The sequence below is a fragment of the Capra hircus genome, chromosome 3, assembly GCF_001704415.2.
Source record: "Capra hircus breed San Clemente chromosome 3, ASM170441v1, whole genome shotgun sequence".
In the NCBI taxonomy this organism is placed as follows: Eukaryota; Metazoa; Chordata; class Mammalia; order Artiodactyla; family Bovidae; genus Capra; species Capra hircus.
The window spans coordinates 119,409,141-119,428,970 of record NC_030810.1 but is presented as its reverse complement, the minus strand read 5'-3'; the positions used below and the strand labels follow the sequence as shown (position 1 = coordinate 119,428,970).

The window sequence follows — 19,830 nt, the reverse complement described above, 5'->3', positions numbered from 1 at the left end:
CAAAATCCAGACAAAAATACTAAAAGAAAGTGAAACTACAGACCTGTATATTATGGATGAATACTGATACCAGACCACCTGACCTGCCTCTTAAGAAACCTGTATGCAGGTCAGGAGGCAACAGTTAGAACTGGACATGGAACAACAGACTGGTTCCAAATAGGTAAAGAGGTACGTTAAGGCTGTATATTGTCACCCTGCTTATTTAACTTCTATGCAGAGCATATCATGAGAAATGCTGGGCTGGAGGAAGCACAAGATGGAATCAAGATTGCCAGGAGAAATATCCATAACCTCAGATATGCAGATGACACCACCCTTATGGCAGAAATTGAAGAAGAACTAAAGAGCCTCTTGATGAAAGTGAAAGAGGAGAGTGAAAAACTTGGCTTAAGCTCAACATTCAGAAAATTAAGATCATGGCATCTGGTCCCATCACTTCATGGCAAATAGATGGGGAACCAGTGGAACAGGGGCTCACTTCATTTTTAGGGGCTCCAAAATCACTGCACACAGTGATTGCAGCCATGAAATTTAAAGACACTTACTCCTTGGAAGGAAAGTTATGACCAACCTAGACAGCATATTAAAAAGCAGAGATATTACTTTGTCAAAAAAGGTCCACCTAGAGAAGGCTATGGTTTTTCCAATAGTCATGTGTGGATGTGAGAGTTGGACTATAAAGAAAGCTGACTGCCGAAGAATTGATGCTTTTGAACTGTGGTGTTGCAAGGAGATAAAACCAGTCCATCCTAAAGGAGAGTAGTCCTGGGTGTTCATTGGAAGGACTGATGCTGAGGCTGAAACTCCAATACTTTGGCCACCTGATGCAAAGAACTGACTCAATGGGAAATACCCTGATGCTGGGGAAGACTGGAGGCAGATGGAGAAGGGGATGACAGAGGATGAGATGGTTGGATGGCATTACCAATTCAATGGACATGAGTTGGGATAAACTCCACGAGTTGGTAATGGACAGGGAGGTTGGCGTGCTGCGGTTCATGGGGTTACAAAGAGTTGGACACGACTGAGAGATTGAACTGAAATAAAGATCCTCCAGAAAATGCTAAAAAAAAAAAAGAAAAGAAAAGAAAACCTCTAAAACAGTACCAAACTAACAAGATTATTCACCTTGATCAAGTGGAACTTACTTCTGCAACCCAAGGATGGTTCAACATACACAAGTTATTCAATGTAATTTCATCATAATAAAAAAATGAACAAAGCCAGTGGAGGAGATGGAATTCCAGCTGAGCTATTTCAAATCCTAAAAGATGATACTGTTCAAGTGCTGAACTCATTATGTCAGAAAATCTGGAAAACTCAGCAGTAGCCAGAGGACTAGAAAATGTCAGTCTTCATTCCAATCCCAAAGAAAGGCAATGTCAAGAATGTTTAAACTACCATACATTGGCCCTCATTTCACGAGTTAGTAAGGTTATGCTCAAGATACTGCAAGCTAGGCTTCAGCAGTACATGAATCAAGAACTTTCACATGTAAAAGCAGGACTTAGGAAAAACAGAAGAACCAAAGATCAAATTGCCAACATTCACTGTATCATAGAGAAAGCAGAAAATTCCAGAAAAACATCTAGACCTGTTTCAATGACGAAGCTAAACCCTTTGACTGTGTGGATCACAACAAATTTGAAAATCTTAAAATAATGGGAATACCAGGCCACTTTACCTGTCTCCTGAGAAACCTGTAAGTGGTCAAGAAGCAAAAATTTAGAGCCTTGGTTCAAAATTGGGAAACAATTATGACAAGACGGTATACTGTCAACCTATTTATTTAAACTCATATAAAGAGTTCAGTTCAGTTCAGTTGCTCAGTCTTTGCAACCCCATGAATCGCAGCAAGCCAGGCCTCCCTGCCCATCACCATCTCCCGGAGACAACCCAAACTCATGTCCATCAAGTCAGTGATGCCATCCAGCCACCTCATCCTCTGTCGTCCCCATCTCCTCCTGCCCCCAATCCCTCACAGCATCAGGGTCTTTTCCAATGAGTCAACTCTTCGCATAAGGTGGCCAAAGTATTGGAGTTTCAGCTTTAGCATCAGTCCTTCCAATGAACACTCAGGACTGATCTCTTTTAGGATGGACTGGTTGGATCTCCTTGCAGTCCAAGGGACTCTCAAGAGTCTTCTCAAACATCACAGTTCAAAAGCATGAATTCTCTGGCACTCAGCTTTCTTCACAGTCCAACTTTCCCATACACATGACTACTGGAAAAACCATAGCCTTGACTAGACGGACCTTTGTTGGCAAAGTAATGTCACTGCTTCTCAATATGCTATCTAGGTTGGTCATAACTTTTCTTTCAAGGACTAAGCATCTTTTAATTTAATGGCTGGAATCACCATCTGCAATGATTCTGGAGCCCCAAAAAACAAAGTCTGTCACTGTTTCCACTGTTTCCCCATCTATTTGCCATGAAGTGATGGGACTAGATGCCATGATCTTCGTTTTCTGAATGTTGAGCTTTAAGCCAACTTTTTCATGCTCCTCTTTCATTTTCATCCAGAGGTTCTTTAGTTCTTCTTCATCCTCTGCCATAAAGGTGTTGTCATCTGCATATCTGAGATTATTGATATTTCTCCCGGCAATCTTGATTCCAGCTTGTGTTTCTTCCAGTCCAGCGTTTCTCATGATGTATTCTGCATATAAGTTAAATAAGCAGGGTGACAATATACAGCCTTGACGTACTCCTTTTCCTATCTGGAACCAGTCCGTTGTTCTATGTCTAGTTCTAACTTGCTTCCTGACCTGCATACAGGTTTCTCAAGAGGCAGGTCAGGTGGTCTGGTATTCCTATCTCTTTCAGAATTTTCCACAGTTTATTGTGATCCACACAGTCAAAGGCTTTGGCATAGTCAATAAAGCAGAAATAGATGTTTTTCTGGAACTCTCTTGCTTTTTCAATGATCCCGCGGATGTTGGCAATTTGATCTCTGGTTCCTCTGCCTTTTCCAAAATCAGCTTGCACATCTGGAAGTTCACAGTTCACGTATTGCTGAAGCCTGGCTTGGAGAATTTTGAGCATTACTTTACAAGTGTGTGAGATGAGAGCAATTGTGTGGTAGTTTGAGCATTCTTTGGCATTGCCTTTCTTTGGGATTGGAATGAAAACGGACCTTTTCCCGTCCTGGGGCCACTGCTGAGTTTTCCAAATTTGCTGGCATATTGAGTGCAGCACTTTCACAGCATCATCGTTTAGGATTTGAAACAGCTCCACTGGAATTCCATCACCTCCACTAGCTTTGTTCTTAGTGATGCTTTCTAAGGCCCACTTGACTTCACATTCCAGGGTGTCTGGCTCTAGGTGAGTGATCACACCATCATGATTATCTGGGTCGTGAAGATCTTTTTTGTACTGTTCTGTGTGTTCTTGCCACCTCTTCTTAATATCTTCTGCTTCTGTTAGGTCCATACCATTTCTGTCCTTTATCGAGCCCATCTTTGCATGAAATGTTCCCTTGGTATCTCTAATTTTATTGAAGCGATCTCTAATCTTTCCCATTCTGTTTTTTCCCCTATTTCTTTGCATTGATCACTGAGGAAGGCTTTCTTATCTCTTCTTGCTATTCTTTGGAACTCTGCATTTCAGATGCTTATATCTTTCCTTTTTTCCTTTGCTTTTGCTTCTCTCCTTTTCACAGCTATTTGTAAGGCCTCCCCAGATAGCCATTTGCTTTTTTGCATTTCTCTTCCATGGGGATGGTCTTGATCCCTGTCTCCTGTACAGTGTCTCGAACCTCATTCCATAGTTCATCAGGCACTCTGTCTATCAGATCTAGTCCCTTAAATCTATTTCTCACTTCCACTGTATAATCCTAAGGGATTTGATTTAGGTCATACCTGAATGGTCTACTGGTTTTCCCTACTTTCTTCAATTTAAGTCTGAATTTGGCAATAAGGAGTTCATGATCTGAGCCACATTCAGCTCCTGGTCTTGTTTTTGTTGACTGTATAGAGCTTCTGCATCTTTGGCTGCAAAGAATATAATCAATCTGATTTCGGTGTTGACCATCTGGTGATATCCATGTGTGGAGTTTTCTCTTGTTTGTTGGAAGAGGGTGTTTGCTATGACCAGTGCATTCTCTTGACAAAATTCTGTTAGCCTTTGCCCTGCTTCTTTCCATACTCCAAGGCCAAATTTGCCTGTTACTCCAGGTGTTTCTTGACTTCCTACTTTTGCATTCCAGTCCCCTTTAATTGAAAAGGACATCTTATTTGGGTGTTAGTTCTAAAAGGTCTCGTATGTCTTCATAGAACCATTCAACTTCAGCTTCGTCAGCATTACTGGTTGGGGCATAGACTTGGATTACCATGATAGTGAATGGTTTGCCTTGGAAATGAACAGAGATCATTCTGTTGCTTTTGTGATTGCATCCAAGTACTGCATTTCGGACTCTTGTTGACCATGACGGCTACTCCATTTCTTCTAAGGGATTCCTGCCCACAGTAGTAGATATAATGGTCATCTGAGTTAAATTCACCCATTCCCATCCATTTCCGTTCACTGATTCCTAGAATGTGGACGTTCACTCTTGCCATCTCCTGTTAGACCACTTCCAATTTGCCTTGATTCATGGACCTGACATTCCAGGTTCCTATGCAATCTTGCTCTTCACAGCATCACACCTTGCTTCTATCACCAGTCACATCCACAACTGGGTATTCTTTTTGCTTTGGCTCCATCCCTTCATTCTTTCTGGAGTAATTTCTCCACTGATCTCCAATAGCATATTGGGCATCTACCAACCCAGGGAGTTCCCCTTCAGTAGCCTATCATTTTGCCTTTTCATACTGTTCATCAGGTTCTCAAGGCAAGAATACTGAAGTGGTTTGCCATTCTCTTGTCCAGTGGACCACATTCTGTCATATAAAGAGTGTATCATGCTAAATGCTGAGCTGGATGAATCACAAGGTGCAATCAAGATTGCCAGGAGAAATATCAATAACCTCAGATATGAAGATGATGTCACTCTAGCAGCAGAAAGTAAAGAGAAGTAAAGAGCCTCTGGATGATGGTGAATGTGGAGAGTGAAAAAGCTGGCTTAAACTCTACATTCAAAAAACTAAATAAGATTATGGTATCCAGTCCTATCACTTCATGGCAAATAGAAGGGTAAAAAGTGGAAATATTAACAGATTTCATTTTCCTGGGCTCCAAAATCACTGTGTACAGTGATTGTAGCCATGGTAATGATAACCCTGTATGTGAGACAGCAAAAGAGACACAGATGTACAGAACAGTCTTTTGGACTCTGTGGGAGAGGGAGAGGTCGGGATGATTTGGGAGAATGGCACTGAAACATGTATAATATCATATATGAAACAAATAGCCAGTCCAGGTTTGATGCATGATACTGGATGCTTGGGGCTGTTGCACTGAGACGACCCAGAGGGATGGTACGGGGAAGGAGGAGGGAGGGGGGCTCAGGATGGAGAACACGTGTATACCTGTGGCAGATTCATGTTGATGTATGGCAAAACCAGTACAATATTGTAAATTAATTAACCTCCAATGAAAATGAATAAATTTATATTAAAAAAATAATAAATAAATAAAAGATGATTACTCCTCGAAAGGGAAGCTATGACAAACCTAGGCAGTGTATTAGAAAGCAAAGATCAACAAAGGTACATATAATCAAAAATATTGTTTTTCCAGGAGTCACGTACGTATGTGAGTGCTGGAGCATAATGAAGGTTGAGCACCAAAGAACTGAATGCTGGTGGTGCTGGAAAAGACTCTTGAGAGTCCCTTGGGAAGCAAAGAGATCAAACCAGTCAGTCCTAAAGGAAATCAATCCTGAATATTCCCTGGAAGATAAGATGCTGGAGCTGAAGCTCCAATACTTTGGCCACCTGAAGAGCACACTCATTGGAAAACATTCTGATACTGGGAAAGATTGAAGGCAAGATGAGGGGACGGCAGAGGATGAGATGGTTATACAGCATCACCGAATCAATGGACAGGGGTCCACTTGAGAAAATTTAGGAAATAGTGATTTTGAGAAAACTCTGGAAAATAGTGAAGGACAGACAAGCCTGCTAAGTCACTCCAGTCGTGTCTGACTCTGTGCGACCCCAGAGACGGCAGCCCACCAGGCTCCCCCGTCCCTGGGATTCTCCAGACAAGAACACTGGAGTGGGCTGCCATTTCCTTCTCCAATGCATGAAAGTGAAAAGTGAAAGGGAAGTCGCTCAGTTGTGTCCGACCCTTACCATGGACTGCAGACTACCAGGCTTCTCCATCCATGGGATTTTCCAGGCAAGAGTACTGGAGTGGGGTGCCACTGCCTTCTATCCATGGGGTCACAAACAGTCAGACAGGACTTAGCGCCTGAACAAGAGCAAAACAAGACCTAAATGCAAAAGACAAAACAATAATCTTTCTAAAAGAGAATCTAAACCAGAAGAATGTCTCCATAACCTTCAGAAAGGAAAAGACTTTTTTGAGCAGGATAGAGAAAGCAGGTAAAAATTAAAAAAAAAAAAAAAAAGGAAAGAAAAAAGACCAATACATTAAGACAACACAGAGAACTTTTGTTCATGAAAAGACACCATTAGGAGAGTGAAAATATAACCACACAGTTGGAAGAGATAATTTCACATGCTGAAGATAAAAGAAATTCCTATAAATCAACAGTAATAATGAAATCAAATGGACAACCTAATAGATTAGGAAAGAATTCTGAATAGGCACTTGACAAAACAGTGTATCTAAATAACCAATGAACTATGCAGTAACCTCAGCAGTAACAACAGTAAAAGACATTTAAATAAGCCTGTTCAGAATTAGAGATTAATCATATATCCTGTTGGCAAAGATGAGAAGCAAAAGGAATTCTTATTATATGCTACTGGTGGGAATGAAGGCTGTTACACTTTGGGAAAATATTTGGCACTATCTCTAAAATAAACAAATACATATCCTATGACAGAAAAAGTTCACTTCTAAACATAAATATACTGAAAGTCATGTAAAGTATGTTCTCCAAATTGGAAATCAAGTTTAAAATTTTCATCAGCAGTAGAACAGCTGTGGTTTATTCACACAATCGAACACTAAAAAGCAGTGAAAATAAACACACTTTAGTGGTACCCAACATGGATGAGTTTCACAAATGTAAGGTAAGACTTTGTTCAGCAAACGATAACAAATTTAAAAATAAACAAAAGACCATTTAATATGACTCACTGCATATAATGTTCAAAAACAAAAAAAACTAAAGTGGTTGGAAAAATACGATGATGGAAATCAGGATGAAGCAGTTTCGGGGGAAGTCCTTAATGCCTTACATTTCTTGATCTTTGTGGCTGTTACATGAACCAATTCACTTTGTGATAATTTACTGAGATATACTCAGTGTTTTGTACTTTTCCTTTATGTTTTGTACTTCAATGGGGGAAAAAAGTTTAATGCTAGATGGAACAAGAAGGTCTTAACATATATCTAATCAGAATTCCAGAATAAAAAATACAGAGCCTGGTAAAGAACTAAAAACTTATTATCTATAAATTTCCCTCATTTTTCAAGATTCCAATTTCTCATACTAAGAACACATATAAATTCCAAGAAAAATCAAAAGGAAATCCATACCTCGACACACTGTTGTGACATCAATGAAGGAAAAAAAAAAAAACAAAACACAAAGAAAAACAGAATTAAATTCAGTTAAGGAAGAGATAACAAATACAAAGGAATCACAATTAAACTGTTGATTGACTGCTCAACTTCAAAAGTCAAGTCAGAATATAGTGAAATATCACCTGAAATAGAGTAACTGTCAAACTAGAAGCCTGTATCTAGTAAGACTACCTCTGAAGAACTGACATAAAAAAGATATTTTCTAGAAAAGGATGAAAAGGGAAGAAGTAAATGATATAAAAGGAAAATAGGACTAAAGTTGTTTTATATCAGCAAACTCTGACTTAAAGGAGCTGGTAAAGAATGTACTTTAGCTCTGGAGCACTAGCCCGATGGCATCTGGCTGCAAAATTGGCCCATCCATCCACAACAGTGACCTGGCCAGTTTAGGGGCTGAGTACCTACCTTCAGATGTTGGACTCTGAGGCTGATTATCTGCACCTGGATGTAATAAATGGGTATTTTGTTCCCAACATCACCTTTGGTCCCCCTGTGGCAGAAAGCCTCCAAAAGCAGCTAGGCCAGGACCCTTCCTTTGACGTGCACATGATGGTGTCCAGGCCAGAAGAGTGGGTAAAACCAATGGCTGCAGCAGGAGCCAGTCAACATCTGGAGGCTTTCATCTGGAGGCTACTGACAACCCAGGAGCTTTGACCAGACATTCGAGAAACCAGCAACTACAGGTGAGTATTTGACACCATGGGCTAATCAATCAGATAGATACAGCCTTGGTTATGACAGTGAAACATGGGCTTGTAGGGCAGAAACTCATGAAAGATATGACGCGAAAGGTTCACTGGTTGAGGACCCAGTTCCCATCTTTGGACACTGAGGTTGATGGTGGAGTAGGTCCAGACACCATCCATAAATGTGCAGAGGCAGGAGCTAACACAATTGTGTCTGGCAGTGCCATTATGAAGAGTGAAGACCCCAGATCTATGATCAACCTGTTAAGGACTGTCTGCTCAGATGCTCAGAAGCTGCTCAGAAATGTTTTCTTGATCGATGAAATCACAAGGAACCCAGTGTTCCTGCTTATGAGATCTTTACTAGAAAACAAGAATACTGATCACCAAATCACACCACAGTTGAGGCAATGCTGCTTTTCTGAGAAATTAGTCATTCCAGTGACTAAAATCCATCATGAAGAGTGTTCCAAGAGGCTAGAAACTGTTGTGTATAACTACATTTTTAGTGATGGAATTGAAAGATTAGTGTGGTAAAATGCCATTTTTACTGAGAGACTTGATTTTTATAGAGAGTAAAAATATGGATGTATTAAGATTACAAACAGAAAAAAGTATCTTAATGCCTAAAGAAGGCATGTGAGCTACTACAAAAAAAAAATTTTTTTTTAATTTATAAAAAGAATTGTCTTCAGTTTCTTGGCTGTTTTCTGAAAGCAAAAGAAGTTCTTCTGTTTTTCCTGTTTCATGTCATTTTTGATTTGTGTACGTGTGTGATAACTAAGTTTGTATCTGACTAGGAATAGCATACTTACTCTCCTAGCTTCAGAAACATTTATTTTTTACTTTGCACCTTGTATTTGATACATTTAAAACAAACTGTATAATGGGAAAAAAGAAAAAAAGAATGTGCTTGAGGTACCAAATGACCCCACACAGAAAACCTGTAACAGAAAAGGCAAAAGTGCAAGCAAAAATGTAGGTAAATCTAATAATAATAGTAAAGACTAATAAAACAATAATAATATTTTTGATTCAGAAGAAGATAGACTATAACTACACTCTGAACAATATAAGCATATAAAATTAGACAAGGGATGGAATGATTATAATGAGCTAAGGTATACATTCAGGAGAAAGGCAAAGGTGCTTATTGACTTTAGACTTTGTTAACTACTCCTGTAAAATACGAATGTCTATCTTCCTTGCAACAGCAGAAACAAAATGGGCCAAATGCAAAACCTTCAAGAAATTCAAAAGAATGTCAAAAACAGGACGGGGAAATCAGTAACAGAAAATATTTTCAAATAAAAAACTTACAATAAGATACATAACTAGATCCAAATATATCAGCACTCACAATAAACATTAATTGACTGAAATCGCCAATTAAAAGCCAAATTTGTGAGAAATAGATTTTAAAAAATCCAGCTATAGAATACTATTTTTGTAAGGATGTATCATAACATGAGGGTACAGAAGAACTGAAATTCAAGTAGTGAAAAAAATATACCATGTCAGCACCCTATGGGAAAACAATGAATCATTTGATACAAAGAAATGAAATGACAAGATTATAAAAGAGCTTTTTGAAGAACAAGCAGTTTTTCTGAACCAAAGCAGTATAACGAAGTCTCAGATTCATTTCACCTCATTTTAATTCAGCTCAGGGCTTGAGCTTATTAATAACCTTTAGAAATCAGATTCTTTTATTTAAGTGTACTAGCATCTCTTCTGACATTTTGATAACCATGCCAGCAATGACATCATATAAAACAGTGAGAAAGTGGTAACGAGATTAAAGCCTAGTATAGAGCCCTACAGCACAATAAAGCAGCATCTTTAAAGTCTGATATCTGTTTTCTTATAGTTGCTCAAGGAATTACAAACCCCATTACTATTATTCACATCTTATTCCTTAACTTTATTCACAATCCTATCAAGGTACATTTTCTCAATATAGACATTTTGTCAACAATACCTTATTTATGCATGAATATGTACATGCACACACCTATCTACACACACATCCACACTCATACAAAGCATATGCACATATGTACATCATATAGACAAACCACAGTGATACTGTACCTCATAGGTAGTTCCATAATGGCATGTAAATTGGCACTGTCTGTTAGTTTCTGCATCTTGCTCAACATTGGTATAAAATATTACTCCATCTCCAGAGCAGGATACAATCTGCTTATCATTTGTGCATGGTAAGAACTTTGCACTAAATATATTTGCTCGGTGCCCTGAACGAATTGTTGTCAAAACCTAAAACACAGAGAGGAGTTTTTAGTACTTTATTGCTAAATTACTAAAGAGTAAATTTATTACTAATTACTAAATTACTAAGAGTAATTTTTAGTAATTTATTATTTCCTAAAAAGAAGCATTCGAATTCAAACTTAATATAATCCTAGCCAGGAATAAATTCTCATTAACACTCTCAGCTCAAATGAAAAATTATCATTTGAGTCCAAGCTATTGGCTTGGCTAAAAAGTTTGTTCAAGTTTTTGCATAACATGGAAAATCCCAAATGAAATTTTTGGTTAACCCAATATCATAATTAGAAAAAAAAATCAGAATCTCACATATTTTATTTCCCTCTGAGATGTAAAGAAGATTAAGAATATCAACAGGAATTAGTGCTGAAACAGAGTCCCCCTAAAACTAAGTTCCTCTGCAGAGTTTATGATTAACTTCTCTAACCAATTTTTATTTCCTGTCTAGTCCAATATCTGTTTCTCTCATGACTGAGGAGAGTAAAAGAAAATGGGACCGAGACCAAGCAGGAACCTGTGAGGCCATCCCAGGCATAAAAGTCTTTCAGTGTCTTCGGTCTCTTGTTTGTAGGAAAACGGCTTTCAGCCTCATAGACCTTCCCTGAGTTCCAAAAGGCAGATTCAGTTACTAATTAGGAGACTAAGGAAATGTAGAAAGGGCAAGGGAACTTGGTTCTGGTTCTTTGCAGGGGAGGAGAAGGGGTTGTGAATAACAGTTTGATATACATCTCTGAGTTCTACAAGAACTTAAGGCCCCTCGCCAGAAGGAGGATGGTAACTTTAGGCTGAGCATGTGGACCGCAGGCTGGAGATTCCTAGAACAATGTTACCTTACCACCAGCCAACCAGCAGGGGTTACACGCCTGGTAGCCCTCGCCTCAAATTCTGTTTGTAAAAATTTCTTTCCTGAAAACCAAGGAGAGTTTGGGTCTCTTAAGCAGGAGCCTACCTGTTCCTTTTGCATGATCCTTGCAATAAACCTTGCTCTGCTCCAAATTCTAAAATTTTTGTTTGTCTGGCCTCATTGTGCATCAGGCACACAAACGGGTTCAACATCAGTGCCTTGAGAATTAAATATGTGTATTTCTACCTATTTGGTATATGTGGACTCATTCATAAACTCAAAATAAATATGAAAAGATTATCTTGATTGACTTTTGAAATTGTTTCCTAAATGATTAATAAATCATTCCCTTTCAGGATGAAAAAATAAAAACAAACTAAATCTTAAATAATCATAAAAGTAAAGTAATAAAATGGTACAGAAGTTCCTACTTCTGTAAAGAACAAAGAAGTTCCTACACCTAAATCCTTAATAATTTAAAAGATCAGAATTCCTGTGACAGAAGTATGGTTTAAAATAAACATTGCAATATTTGTAACAAACATAGCAGATAAAAGATCAAATCCCCCTACAGTGTTTAAAAACTGAGAGGGAAAAAAAAGAGGCAAAAGATCTGAATATAGTCCAAGATAAACAAATGGGCCTTAAAATTTTGAAAAAGCATCAACTTCATATAGGAAATGCAAATTGAAACTACATTAAGATCACCAATTTCCACTTTTTAGATTAGCAAAAATCAAAAGCTTGACAACATACTATATAAGTGAGTGTGGTGGGGAGAGGGACACCAGGCTCTTTAAACAGTTCTGGTGGGATGCTAAATGGTGCAAACCAATAGAAAGGAATTTAGCAATCCCTCACAAAACTACATATGCATTAAATCTTTGATCAAGCAAGTCTATTTCTAAGAATTTACTCTGAAGGTATACATCCAACAATAAAAAAAAAAAAAGAAGTTATTTACTGAGTCATTCATAATAGCAAACAAAACACAGGAAACTGGCTGAATAAATTCCAGTACATCCCCACAATGTACATACAATGGAGATTTAGCACAATGGAAATATCTGTTGTGGTTTTTTATTTTTAAAATGTGCTTTAAAAAAAGGGAGAGTATGTCAAAACAGAAACACAAAGTTTCTTTAGTTCACTTTAAATGTCTTACTGAACAAAATTAACATACTACTGTGAATCAACTATACTCCAATAAAATTATTTTAATAAACAAAAGAACAACAAAAAATGTCTTACTGAACAAACTTGAGCAATTTGAGCATCCAAAAGATTATGAGTGGTAGATTATAATTTATTAAATAAAAATCTATAATCCCACTGTAATTTTTTCAAAATGATGGCAAAGACAAAGGAAATGCTCATATTTAACAAATAATGCCAATTAGTAAATGTGGAAGAAATGATAGAATTAAAAACACTATTTGTAATGACATTATAACAACTGATTAAGGCAAGAATCAATGAATATTGAAACCACTTTATGAAAGATTGTTATGAAAAAGAATATTTACACAATCTCAACACACTACTCCATAGATAGCTTACAATCACAAAGGATAAATGTACCCTCACAATGGAAAGATCAAATTTAACATCACCAGTCAGGGAACAAATTAATATCATGTACCACAACATCATCCATAGAAAATTCTTAGCAAAAATAATTTTAATCAACTTATGAAGAAACAATAAGACAAATCCAAATGGAGGGACATTCTATGAAATGACTTAATAGTCAATATAACAATAAAACAACATATCAAAGTCATGAAGGACCAAGAAGTTGCATGAACTATTCTCAAGCAAATAAAGGAAATATGACAACTAAATGAAACGTGCGATGCTGCATTGGGGGCTAGATTGAGAGAGGCATGGCAGTGCTGAAGAACATTACTGAAACAAATGGAAAAATGTGAATATATACAGGTGTATATGTACATGTACTATGTGTGGATATATGTAATATACTATAGATATATTGTAATATATATATAATATGCTGGTTTAGTCGCTAAGCCGTGTCCAACTCTTGCGACCCCATGGACTGTAGCCTGCCAGGCTCCTCTGTCCATAAGATTCTCCAGGCAAGAATACTGCAGTGGGTTGCCATTTCCTTCTCCAGGGGATCTTCCCAACCCAGGAATCAAGCCCAGGTCTCCTGCACTGCAGGCAGATTCTTTCCCAATTGAGCTATAAGGGAAGCTATATAATATACTACAGATACTATGTATACTATAGATATGGCAGGCATATACTGGGATACCCCTGCATAACACTGAAGAGAGGATGTTACATTCAACAATCACTGCAGTTACCCCCAATGGTTAACCCTGAGGGGAACTTAGAACAGCGATAAATAGGCTGCCAGTCATCAAGCCATCAGTCTCTGCAGACACCCCCAGTGGTGTACCCTGAGGGGATTCAGGATGGAGAAAAAAAGGACCTTAGATATTACATAGTTAAGGGACAGAACAAAGGAACAATTTCATTAAGCCCAGATTCCAGTATCTTCCCCAAGAAAAGATAAAATTTATTCTCCTAAATTCATCAACTTGAGATGTCTGGGTTTTCTTAAATTAGCACTAATCTTTTGATGTTCTGATTACCTGGAGTTTTGTGGATTGTTTTTTTTCTTTTGCAGAAACTCTTATACTTAACCTGGCTCCCCTTTACCTCTTCAGAACAGTTCCTCAGAGCTATCTGAGAGGCTGTCTCCCTGGCTTAAGTCCTCAGTATGACTACTGAATAAAAAACAATTCTCAACATTTAGGATGTGCACTTTTTTAGTTGATAGTATAAAATCATATATATTATATATATAGCATACAGGCAATTCTCATTACTACTAGTACTTATGTTCTATAAAGTCACCACTAAAGCTGAAACTCCAGTACTTTGGCCACCTCATGCTAAGAGTTGACTCATTGGAAAAGACTCTGATGCTGGGAGGGATTGGGGGCAGGAGGAGAAAGGGACGACAGAGGATGCGATGGCTGGATGGCATCACTGACTCGATGGACATGAGTCTGAGTGAACTCCGGGAGTTGGTGATGGACAGGGAGGCCTGGCATGCTGCGATTCATGGGGTCGCAAAGAGTCGGACACGACTGAGCGACTGAACTGAACTGAACTGAAGATTACATTGTTTTTTAATCAATAAGTTGTGTCTGACTCTTTTGTGACTCCATGGACTATAGCCCACTGGGCTCCTCTGTCCAAAGGATTTCCCAGGCAAAAATACTGGAGTGGGCTGCCGTTTCCTTCTCCGAGGGATCTCCCCAACCCAGTTATCGACCTAAGACTCCTGAATTGGCAGTGGATTCTTCACCACTGAGCCACCACGGAAGCCTACACTGCCTTAGCAAGTGCTGTATTCATTAGCAACTGCTCCTATGGAAGTGCAGGGTTAGGTCTCTGTGAGGCTCTGGTCACAAACTTTTCATTAACAAATAAGTAAGTAACTCTGCTGTATGTGTTTGTTTAAAGACACTTTATTTAATACATATTGTTGATTCATTAACAATGAACTTAGGGGAAAGAGTACTATAATTCATATCTAACTATTCACTGGAAGGACTGATGCTGAAGGGGAAGCTACAATACTTCAGCCACTTGATGTGAAGAAACGAGTTATTAGAAAAGACCTTGAGGCTGAGAAAGACTGAAGGCAAAAAGAAAAGGGAGTGGCAGAGGATGAGACAGTGTCACTGACTCAATGAACATGAATCTGAGAGAATTACAGGAGATAATGAAGAACAGGCAAGCCTGGTGGGCTGCAGTCCACGGGGTCACAGAGTTGGACACGACTAGTGACTGGACAACAAACAGTGACAAATGAAGCTCATCTAATATATTTTACCTACAAAGTATATTCCAGGCTTCTTATACTTAGGAAGACTAGACAGTACTCAGCAAGGTAACTGGGGACCCTTTTAACCACTGAAGTCATGAACAAAAAGCACAAAAACGCAAAACGTGTGACATTCAACATATCACAGAAAGGATGCATATGCTTACAGTATTCAATGTGAAACAAGAAGTATCGAGCAGCACCCTGTTTGATCTCATCTGAGAAACGTGTATTGATGTATGAGTTAGGCAATTCAAATTTTTTGCCACTCTGTACATGTGAATGGTCATCAATGACCAGAAAAGCACTGAAAGTTATTGATATGGAAGGGTAAAAATAAATTTAATGAATTGATAAATTTGCAAACATAGAATCTATAAGTAAAGAGGATCAACTCAATATTCAATATTACACATCCTGACCATGGTAACTGCATTACAGTTATATATAGATAATGTTCTTGTTCTTAGTAGACAGATGTCAGAGCGTTCATGAAATGCATGACACCTCCAAACTGTTCTGAAATACTTTTTTCAAGTCTATTTGTGGATGTTGATTGTATTACCTTTTCAACTTATTGATCAGTTTTCAAATTAAAAAAAAAATTTAGGAACAACTTTATTTTTGGTTTGGTTTCAAGTAACTACTTACAATATAAGACTAACTGATAAATTCATTAACTGACAGTAAGACACCAAGCCAGAACACAGATATATATTAGCAGTTAATTACCTTTACAACTGAAATGAAGTAAATACTTAAATTTAAATACTTAAGTATTACAAGTCACTTCATCTAAGTCCTGGGGTCACAAACAAAAGGGTGTGCTGAGTACCACACAGTACTCCCCTGTAAGTCTTATCTGCTGTTGATCAGTCACTCAGTCCTATCCTACTCTCTGCAGGACCCCAGGCTTCCCTGGCCATTGATGCACATGTCAGATCAGTTCAGTCGCTCAGTCGTGTCCGACTCTTTGCAACCCCATGAATCGCAGCACGCCAGGCCCCCCTGTCCATCACCAACTCCCGGAGTTCACTCAGACTCACGTCCATCGAGTCCGTGATGCCATCCAGCTATCTCATCCTCTGTCGTCCCCTTCTCCTCCTGCCCCCAATCCCTCCCAGCATCAGAGTCTTTTCCAATGAGTCAACTCTTTGCATGAGGTGGCCAAAGTACTGGAGTTTCAGCTTCAGCATCATTCCCTCCAAAGAAATCCCAGGGCTGATCTCCTTCAGAATGGACTGGTTGGATCTCCTTGCAGTCCAAGGGACTCTCAAGAGTCTTCTCCAACACCACAGTTCAAAAGCATCAGTTCTTTGGCGTTCAGCTTTCCTCACAGTCCAACTCTCACATCCATACATGACCACTGGGAAAACCATAGCCTTGCCTAGACGGACCTTTGTTGGCAAAATCATGCCTCTGCTTTTCAATATGCTATCTAGGTTAGTCATAACTTCTCTTCCAAGGAGTAAGTGTCTTTTAATTTCATGGCTGCAGTCACCATCTGCAGTAATTTTGGAGCCCAAAAAGATAAAGTCTGACACTGCTTCCACTGTTTCCCCATGTATTTCCCATGAAGTGATGGGACCAGATGCCATGATCTTTGTTTTCTGAAAGTACATTTAATTAGGGTCAAATAAAAAAAGAGGAGAGTCTTTGTACCTACATTAACCAAAGCCAATGGACAATAAAAATTGTCTGTAAAACATGTTAAACTTTTTCATTCCTCTCTCCAAGTATAAGACACTGAGATCTGCTCAATTAAAGTATAAGAAATAACATAGAGAATAATTAATCTAAAGCTTTTAAACAAGACAGAATCATAGACTTTAATGTCAACATATATTTCAGCATAATTTACCAAGTAGCATATATTTCAGCATGGTTTACCAAGTAGTTAAGTACATATAAGTACACACAATGTATGCTAGGTCTTTCACAGTTTTAATCTGATAGGTCTTTGACTTTAGTCACCTTCAGCAGACATTATTAACAATTTGATTTATCTCCATTCGACAGGTTTATTAGTGCTAATAGCTCAGTCATGCCCAACTCTTTGCGACCCCAGGGACTGCAGTCCACCAGGCTCCTCTGTCCATAAAATTTTCCAGGCAAGGATACTGAAATGGGTTGCCATTTCCTTCTCCAGGGGATCTTCCCAACCCAGGGATCAAACCTGGGTCTCCTGCACTGCAGGCAGATTCTCTACCGACTGAGCTAAAAGGGAATCCCAATGCATAGCTTCAAAAACAAAAGCAGGAATCTTATTAAATATACTAATATGAGTTGGCAAATCACATATCACTCAAAAATGGAAAGAAATTTCTTTATTAATCAGAGTAACTATTAAAGTAATTAGTAAAAACTGAAGTCTTTTCCACTGAACAAATCTGTTCTCTCTGAAAAAAATCTCATTTCAGATGTCCCACTCCAAATTTATACCCTCTCTAGTATTCCACACCTTAATAACATCCCTATCCACCCACACCTAGTTGATCACTATCCACCACAACTTGATCACCTAGTTTATCAAGTCAAAAACTAACATTTCTCACTCCTTAATCCACTATATAAGAAACTGGAAATACTAACAAAGGTAATGCCAAAGAGAGCTCAAACTACCTCACAATTGCACTCATCTCACACGTTAGCCAAGTAATGCTCAAAATTCTCCAAGCCACGCCTCAACAATACAGAAACTGTGAACTTCCAGATGTTCAAGCTGTTTTTAGAAAAGGCAGAGGAACCAGAGATCAAATTGCCAACATCTGCTGGATCATTGTAAAAGCAAGGGAGTTCCAGAATAACATCTATTTCTGCTTTATTGACTATGCCAAAGCCTTTGACTGTGTGGATCACAATAAACTGTGGAAAATTCTGAAAGAGATGGCAATACCAGACCACCTGACCTGCCTCTTGAGAAACCTGTATGCAGGTCAGGAAGCAACAGTTAGAACTGGACATGGAACAACAGACTGGTTCCAAATAGGAAAAGAAGTACGTCAAGGCTGTCTATCGTCGTCACCCTGCTTATTTAACTTATACACAGAGTACATCACGAGGAACGCTGGACTGGATGAAGCACAAGCTGGAATCAAGATTGCCGGGAGAAATATCAATAACCTCAGATATGCAGATGACACCACCATTATAGAAGAAAGTGAAGAAGAACTAAAGAACCTCCTGATGAAAGTGAAAGAGGAGAGTGAAAAAGTTGGCTTATACCTCAACATTCAGAAAACGAAGATCATGGCATCCGATCCCATCACTTCATGGCAAATAGATGGAGAAGCAGTGGAAACAGTGGCAGATTTTATTTTTCTGGGCTCCAAAATCACTGCAGATGGTGACTGCAGCCATGAAATTAAAAGACGCTTACTCCTTGGGAGAAAAGTTATTAATAACCTAGCTGCTGCTGCTGCTGCTAAGTCGCTTCAGTCGTGTCCAACTCTGTGCGACCCCAGAGACGGCAGCCCATCAGGCTTCCCCGTCCCTGGGATTCTCCAGGTAAGAACATTGGAGTGGGTTGCTTTGTCCTTCTCCAAAGCATGAAAGCGAAAAGTGAAAGTGAAGCTGCTCAATCACACCTGACCCTCAGCGACGCCCTGGCCTGCAGCCTTCCAGGCTCCTCCGTCCATGGGATTTTCCAGGCAAGAGTACTGGAGTGGGGTGCCATTGCCTTCTCCGATTAATAACCTAGACAGCATATTAAAAAGCAGAGACATTACTTTGTCCACAAAGGTCTGTCTAGTCAAGGCTATGGTTTTTCCAGTAGTCATGTATGGATATGTGAGTTGGACTATAAAGTAAGCTGAGCACCGAAAAATTGATGCTTTTGACGTGTAGTGTTGGAGAAGACTCTTGAGAATCCCTTGGACTGCAAGGCGATCCAACCAGTCCATCCTAAAGGAAATCAGTTCTGAATGTGCATTAGAAGGCCTGATGTTGAAGCTGAAACTCCAATACTTTGGCCACCTGATGCAAACATACAACTCACTGGAAAAGATCCCGATACTAGAGAAGACTGAAGGCAGGAGGAGCAGGGGTGACAGGATGAGATAATTGGATGGCATCATCAACTCAATGTATACGATTTTCTGCAAACTCCAGGAGATGGTGAAGGACAAGGAAGCCTAGTATGCTGTAGTCCATGGCATCGCAGTGTCGGACAGGACTTAGCGTCTGAACTGAACTTCCCTGATTAATCGATAATTGTTGGATGAATTGTATTTATGTATATACAGTTAGCAATTTTACCAAAGGTTGGAATTTGTTTTTAATGTGGAAACGGGTCAATGCAATCAATAGAGAGGCATGCTACTGGAGGTAAGCAGCAATAAGTGTCAATTTAAGAAAAAATAGATGCACAGGTGCAAACATTTATACATTTTAAAAACTGGAAATATTTTCCTATGTATACTTTCCTTGGATTAATGGTAAACACCATTCTGAAAATGGATTTCCATTCTTGGATTTCAGAA

At 38.9% G+C, this 19,830-nt stretch overlaps 1 protein-coding gene and 1 pseudogene across 6 annotated transcripts in view; one reads left to right on the top strand and one right to left on the bottom strand.

Moving 5' to 3' along the window:
* Positions 1–19,830, bottom strand: part of DCAF6 (DDB1 and CUL4 associated factor 6) — a 190,009-nt gene that overhangs the window by 105,180 nt on the left and 64,999 nt on the right. For all 6 annotated transcript variants that reach the window (XM_018046451.1, XM_018046452.1, XM_018046453.1 and 3 more), the window contains exon 4: positions 10,443–10,628. In XM_018046451.1, the coding sequence (XP_017901940.1) occupies positions 10,443–10,628 (186 nt within the window). The remainder of the gene's footprint in view (positions 1–10,442; positions 10,629–19,830) is intronic.
* Positions 7,723–8,885, top strand: LOC108635612 (annotated as a pseudogene).